The 7,823-nt window shown below is 38.9% G+C and overlaps 1 protein-coding gene across 1 annotated transcript in view; it reads left to right on the forward strand.

The window, feature by feature from the left end:
• The window catches only part of LOC101862691 (acetylcholine receptor subunit beta-like 1-like), a gene marked incomplete at its 3' end in the record, with an annotated part of 29,324 nt that overhangs the window by 2,005 nt on the left and 19,496 nt on the right, over positions 1-7,823 (forward strand). The window contains 4 exon segments of the mRNA NM_001280809.1: positions 553-686; positions 1,754-1,798; positions 3,787-3,896; positions 5,180-6,245. Coding sequence (NP_001267738.1) covers positions 553-686; positions 1,754-1,798; positions 3,787-3,896; positions 5,180-6,245 — 1,355 coding nt within the window.

The raw sequence follows: 7,823 nt of genomic DNA on the forward strand, positions 1-7,823 counted from the left end.
TGTCTGTGTGTGTGTGTGCGTTTACGTTTGTCTGGAAGTCGGACTCGTTAAATTGGTTTCTCATTTGGTGATTGTTTATTTACTCCATACACACCAACAGATTTTGGACGCAAGCCAATCATCGCTCCTTGCCCCGAGCCTTGGCTTGGGGATATTTTGTTGCACACACGCAACAGTTACGCCAGGGAATATGGGCATTGTCTGGTTAGTTTGCGCAATTGGTACAGGATGGAGATGCCAATTTCATGCAAAACTGTTAATCAATAGTAACTAGCGTGGTGTTTAGTGTCAAATTCATGATATTTTTGACGTGGATAACAAATTTGAAGTTAAATATGCATTCCATAAAAAAGAGATTTTTTTTTACAACCACACTACTCCAATCTCATGGAAACATTATTTCGTGGAGAGTACATTTCTAGACTTGGTATCGCCTTTCTAGAAAAGCGACTTTCAAAAAGAACATTTCTAAATACATGTACAATAAAAATATGTAGAATTTTATTTTCAAATTATTTGCAAGGTACGATAACGATTATGATATATTTTCAGGTGAAAACGAGCGACGTTTGGTCTTCGACTTGTTTGATAAAGACAGCTACAACCCTCTGATCAGGCCTGTGAGAAACACGAACGAGTCCCTCGGCATCCGATTCGCCCTAGCTCTCAGTCAGATCATCACTGTGGTAGGTGACGCACTGGACAGACAGGCTCAAAATTGACCATAATAATATTCTGAACATTAACGTCGTTGGGAATAAATAGGCGAACAAAAAATAAGTAAAAATGTCACAGCTCGCCAAATTAGACGTTTTTGTCACCATTTTTATTACAGATCTGAAATGTTGGCAATATTTGCATGGGAAAATATTTTGCTCAGGTTTGTTTACTTGCACTCATGTTATAAACACATGATTTTAAATAATTCTGCCTTAACCTTAGCGTCAGGGGGATACTTGCAGCATATTTTCTACGTTAACGCTAAGTAAAAGTTATAGTGTGCAAACATTCGACTGAAAAGAATTAGTACAAAATGTATACTGCTCGTGTATTGTGGCCATTGAACTCATGTTTTTATCCTGTCTCTACTGAAAAAATAGCTGGCTATTTGCATTAACATAGCTCTTTGTCTGGGGAACAGACATTTTGATGCAGAATTTATTGGAATACCCAATAGTCAATCCAAGAGCATTGATCGTGCATGCATCTTTTGTTTGGCACAATCGTCTGCGTTCAGAATATCTCTACCAAGCACTCTTATTGACGTATCCGAAACAATGTTACGCTTTTCATTATGGTGATTATTTTGACGTTCCAAAAGAGAATATTCTAGAATCTGTCAACATTATCTCCCCCCTCGGACAACGACCTTTCAGTGAATTGCAGACGCCTTTTTCCCAACGTAATATTTTGTTGGAATTTTTTCGTCTTCCCTTCATACTGTCCTTATAAGTGGTAAATCATTAAATTCAAGAGTGACATCTTTTTAGCTAATGCTTCTTCCATGTTCTCTTACGCCAATGTTGTCTTTATTAAAGGAGTCCTAAGATATGTACGGAGTGTCTGGGGTTATAAATCCAGCATTTTATTACGAACGTCTCGAGGTCTGTAAGTTTTGGGCATATCGATTTCTTTGTTGGCCTATCTTATGCAACTGACTTTATACTTATCCAAATTGCAAACATATTATTGTAGTCGTATTTGACACAAAAATTACAATTCTGAAAGCTATTTATCTGTGTATGTTTCTCAGGATGAGGTGAATCAAGTCATGAAGACCAATGTCTGGCTCCAAGTGGTATGTACGGCAAATATAGTTTTGCCCAAACCATTCTTTACTGCTGAGTTGATTGTTTTAAAAGACTGTCCTTTTAGACATCGAGATATATGTTGGTGCATGTTCACTTTTCCTCACACAATACTGTTTCAGAAAATTTAGATCAAAGGTAATAGGAAACAAGTAGGGAAATGTCATTCTAGTTCGAAAATGCTCACTTTCCCACTAAAGAGAAAAACATTATTGCCAAAGTGTATTCTTAAATTATGCTCTAATGTACCCCTTTGTCTAAAAAGACTAGTTGTCCCCCTTCCTTCCACCCCCCACCCCCCTCCCCTCCCTCTGGTTAACCGTAATTGCGTCACATGTAATAAAATAGTTGGAATAAAGTCGATTTTGTGTTGGTTCACTTTCAATCATGAGGTGCAGTGACTCACAGTCTAAAGGACAAAGTTATATCCCTGGCAAAGGTAGTTTTAAGATCTGGATTCTTCTTCACTTTTTTAAGGAAAGGGGGGGGGGAGTGGTGTTGTTTTGACTTGTTGGCAAAGGTAGTTTTAAGATCTGGATTCTTCTTCACTTTTTTAAGGAGGGGGGGGGGGGGTGTTGTTTTCACTTGTTTTGCTTTGTTTTGTTTTCGGGGGGGGGGGAGGGCTGTTTGTTTGTTTCTGTGCTAGTTGTTACAATTTTTCTCTGAGAAAATGAGCCACAGCTTCAGAGTACATATCGATTTGTTTTTATTTTTTGTTAACTCAAACCATATGATTTGTGTTGATAAATGAAGACTTTTGGGCCACTTCGTACCTGTGTAACATACTGTCTCTACAAGGACTGGTAGAGAGCAACCTGAAGCTAAAAAATAAAGTGACAAGGACATTTTATCAAAACGGAAACCTGAGGATCGATTTACCCTCGTTTTCCCATGGGCACAAGTTCTGAACATGATCCACCTGGAGTCGTGTGACAGGCAGCTTGCCGTTAACATACAGGCTGACAACCTAGGCCAGGCATCAAGAAAAACAAAGAACTGATGTTTTCGAATTTGCTCGCCATATATTATGAATAACGTGGTAGATCTGCATTAACTTCTGTATTCTAGTTTTAAATACAATTTAAATTAGCGTTTTAGTCAATAGCTAAACGAGTAAGGTGAGTTTTCAGGGGGAAAAAGTGGTCTACCTGAAACCAAAAATGTAATTTTCATTAGGATGAATACAAAGAAATAATACAACAAAATGTAACTCTTTTCTTTAATGAGTTTAACATCGCGTGCTGCTTTATATTACGTACAGTGTTCATCTTTTAGAATGATACATTTATCAAGTGACCTACTAATTATACTGAAATAAAGACTCCCAACAAACACAACAAACTTCGAGAGTACGCACAATTAGCCTATCAAAGATCTTGTCAGATTGTTAGTGTTTTAGCGTCTATAAATGGCCGCTTGCACTGTATGCTTCCCAGGAAGTTGAGGTTGTTTCAGAATGCTCTCAGGTCTGCTGGGGTAATAGTATAGATTGTGAAGTGCATAGAGCTTGATGTTGAGTGGGACTTTGAGCTATACAAATGCTATCTATTATTATTATTATTATCAGTGATTCCTCGATAAGCAATTCTTACCTAAACCTCGAAACAATTATCATTGTTACGAAGGCTTTTCAAAACAAGGAAACGAGTGATTTGTGGTATGTTTCCAAAACTGAATAATATATACTCTTTTTTTTAGCGAGGTATGGAGATACAACACTTTTTGGCGTACTAATCTCATTGCAGAGGCGAGACCATTCTTTGTAAAAATCTGTCTTCTTTAGGACCAGAATCTTGAAGTATGCAGGAGAGGATGTCTAACGATTTGATAGATACCATCAGTGATATTGCGAATAAAAAGAACGAAAGTGAATGACTTTCTTTAAGAAGTAATTTACTCCATCCCCGGATAAGGATTTTGATTAATGCTAGTTATTTCCAACATTTCAAGTAACTTGTCTCCTCTTACCTTCACGCAGTACTGGTTCGACTACCAACTCAAGTGGGACCCAACTCTGTATGGCAACATCGACTCTATTCGAATCAAACCTGAGAAGGTCTGGGTTCCAGATTTCGTGCTTTTCAATAAGTAAGTGATGTTATCTTTATAGCTAATTAATATATTATTTTTAATAATAATAATATAAAAAATATATAATAATGATAATAATAATAATAATAATAATAATAATAATAAAAATAATAATAACAATAAAAATAATAATAATTTAAAAAATGACGACCAAGATAATGATAATAGTAATATTACTACTAATAATAACGATATTAACAATTATAATTGTATTATTTATAGTAGTAGACTGTAGTAGTACATTGTAATAGTAGTAGTAGTAGTAGTAGTAGTAGTAGTAGTAGTAGTAGTAGTAGTAGTAGTAGTAGTAGTAGTAGTAGTAGTAGTAGTAGTAGTAGTAGTAGTAGTAGTAGTAGTAGTAGTAGTAGTAGTAGTAGTAGTAGTAGTAGTAGTAGTAGTAGTAGTAGTAGTACGACTCTCACAGTTTAAAGAACGTATAATGTGCAATGGGCATCAAACAACTATCAGATCTACGGCCAATAATATTTGATATAAGAATGTTTTCTTTGTTTTTTTAGTAGATGTTTTACGGCGCTTGCAACTGCATAAGGTCATATGAGCGCCAGCAGATTAGAAGTGTTACAAAGGAGTAACAAACATGAAAAAGAAGGAGGGGAGATAAGGACAATAGATGTTTGATAGGAAAGAAGGAGCAAACCACACCAGAGCACCCGCCAACCACTCACATAATGTGTTCTAAATTGCTTTCATAGAGAGACACAAACAATGTTATTGCTCTGCCTCATTTACCTACTGTCTTCTTATCATTGCGAACCAAATGCCAGTACCATTTAGGTTCGACAAATTATGGTGTTGTCAGGGTTGAGAAAAAGTGCCATTTGTATTAAACCTTCTCCTCCCTCTCAGTGTCTGATAGTATAACAAATAGTCTTTAAATGTGTATGAAATAACGCAGCACATGATGCCATCAGTTTTTGGCTATCAAACATTTTGAAATCTTTCCTCCTCTGAGCCCACCAAAATAATGAGCTATAAGATTTTTTATCAGTAGTTTTAATACAATACAATTGGTAACCAAAAGGCTTTGAATCATTATAACTCTGGCCTTTGTGAATACGTCTTGTGGATTTTTCTTCAGAGAGAACTTTGCTGATGTTTTCCCGACACAGTGCACCCTTTTCCTTTTTTAGTAATTAATTTACCCGCTTTCAGCTGGACGTATTTGACATCACTGTACACATGACATGCAACAGCTTGAGAATACATTAGTTTGCTGATTGTTCCTTATTATATTTCTTTTTTTATTCCATTGCACACAGTGCCGACGGTAATTACGAGGTGACATACAAGTCGAACTGCGTGCTGTACCATACATCGGAGGTACACTGGATCCCTCCAGCGATCTACCAAAGCTCTTGTCTAATTGATGTCCAGTACTTCCCTTTTGACCAACAGAGATGCGAGATGAAATTCGGCTCGTGGACACACAAAGGTCTTTCCCTCAAGTATACTTTTGACAAAAATCGAGACAAACTGGACCTTGGAGATTATCTCAAGAGTGGCAGTTGGGACATTATCGAATGTCCAGGAGAGATTGTCACAGTCACGGACGATGTGACCGGGGATAAGAGAGAACAGATCATATTCTACTTTGTCTTAAGAAGAAAAACATTGTTTTACACGGTCAACTTAATCATTCCATGTGTCCTTATCTCCTTTGTGAGCGTGTGTGTGTTCGCGCTGCCCGCGGACGCCGGCGAGAAGATCACACTCTGCATCTCCGTCCTCCTAGCCTTGGTTGTGTTCTTGTTGCTGGTCTCCAAAATTTTGCCGCCGTCGCTCACCGTCCCGCTCATCGCCAAGTACCTACTCTTCACATTCATCATGAACCTCATCGCCATCCTGTGTACGGTCGTTGTCATCAACAGAAACTACCGGACTCCTAGGACACACAGAATGCCCTATTGGATGCGGGTGCTCTTCTTAAAGGAGCTACCAAAGTACCTGCTCATGAAGCGTCCTGACCATGAGGAGCGGTGGAGAGAGATACCAAGTACGCCTTCACATTCACGAATCTCTACGCCCGATGTGAGAAGGTTAAACACCAATCTGAACGTGAGCAGCAATCTTGTGGAACTCACTGAGATGCATCGAAGCGACAACAAAGTTGACGACCCAGGGACACCGCTCTTACAAAGACAACGCGAGGCGAGCGAGAGCAGCGGTCAGCTACAGGACAGCGACGTGGACAGTAAGACGGCCTTCCAAAGGGACAGCGTGGACTCTTCACAGCAGCTGGAGATGACACCGGAGCTTCATAAGACCATCGAGTCTGTCAAGTTCATATACCACCATCTCAAGAGTGAGGAGGAATATGAAACGGTGAGAGCTCATGTTTTGACCATACAGTCTAAATTGTCCAAGACGGCCACCGGTTGTCGTGAAAATACGTGGCTGTCTAACGCAGGTAGACTTCTCGGACAATGTTATAAAAAAGAAAGAACACAAAAAAAGGAAGGGGAAACCACAAGTGGTCGTTTGTACTGGTGACTGTCTTGGATGGGTGACTATTAGAGCAGACTCGACTGTATTTATCTGGGATGGTAAGGAATAAACTCCACTCCCAAATACAGCAAATTTATTTAGGAGGTGCGGCTTCCAATAATATTCGAGTGCAACACCCCAGCCCGCCCTAATTTCAAAATAGAAAGGGAAGTTAAAATGCAGTCTCCAATTCATCTCAAATCTTAAACTGAGTTGAAAATCACAAAAATGCATCAAACCTCCAATATTCTACACACACACACACACACACACACACACACACACACACACACACACACACACACACACACACACACACACACAAACGTACAGAGGCTAAGCTCAATCGGTCATGGTTTATTGTATAGGTTTTCTGTCTTTTTCAACGCGGTGCAGTTATTCAAAAGACTGAACCTTCGAATTTAATGTCTTTCTCTGAGAGAACTTACGCTCAACTAAACCAGCACTCAAACAAATGGCGACAGCGACGGAATTTTTTTTCCCTCTAAAACTGTCTCCCTTCACCTACTTTCTTGTTCTCTAACAATGTTCTGTCTTGTGCTTCCATCTCCACTTTCCGGCCCCGTCCCCTCACCTCCTTTGCCCCCTACTTCGGGCTCCTAACTCTTTCTTTAGCCTGTCTACTATTACTCCTTGGCTCTTTCTTACTGCTGTCTTTCAGCCACACTCCTGATATTATGGTACGTAAGATCTAACACCTAGCCTTCTCGGATAATGGCGAAAAATCATGGAGCTTCTGAATGCAAATTGTGCACGTTAAAGATCCCTGTGAGATCCAGAATAGATAATAGAAGGTTTTGCCCGCCACCCGGGTAAAATTCAAAATTTATTCCTACCAAACTGAAAATGTTTAATGTGTACCGCACGCTAATATGACCGCATACCGTTGCGAGCGCCGTAAAACGCTTACAAAAAAAAAAAAAATCATAATTCAACACCCAAAAAAAAATGGCTAGCCGTGTAAAATGTAATACATCCAAACAATCTGAAAGTCTTTTCCCTTTATTTCACTAACAACGTTCAATAGATGGGTAGTATCGGGTTTTCTTTCACATTACTTCACAGAAGGTAAATATATAAACTAATAAATGGAACTGGCGCGCGCAGCGTCAATTGACCGGGTTGTGTGTGTGTAAGAGGGGGGGGGGTGAAGTAGAGGAACTGGAGTACCAAAAAATGAATGGAGGCATATTGTTTTTAATCCATGGAATGTAACATGTGGGCAAACATTTCATTTCCTATTTATAGAACATTGTTCCAGAGCTGTAGCTGGGATCGATAACAACAACATAACAATGCTCAGAGCTTTACAGTAACCAAGAAAGGACAAATGGCTTAATCTGTAGATAGATAGATAGATAGATAGATAGATAGATAGATAGATAGATAGATAGATAG

Source organism: Aplysia californica, unplaced genomic scaffold (assembly GCF_000002075.1).
Source record: "Aplysia californica isolate F4 #8 unplaced genomic scaffold, AplCal3.0 scaffold00001, whole genome shotgun sequence".
Lineage (NCBI taxonomy): Eukaryota > Metazoa > Mollusca > Gastropoda > Aplysiida > Aplysiidae > Aplysia > Aplysia californica.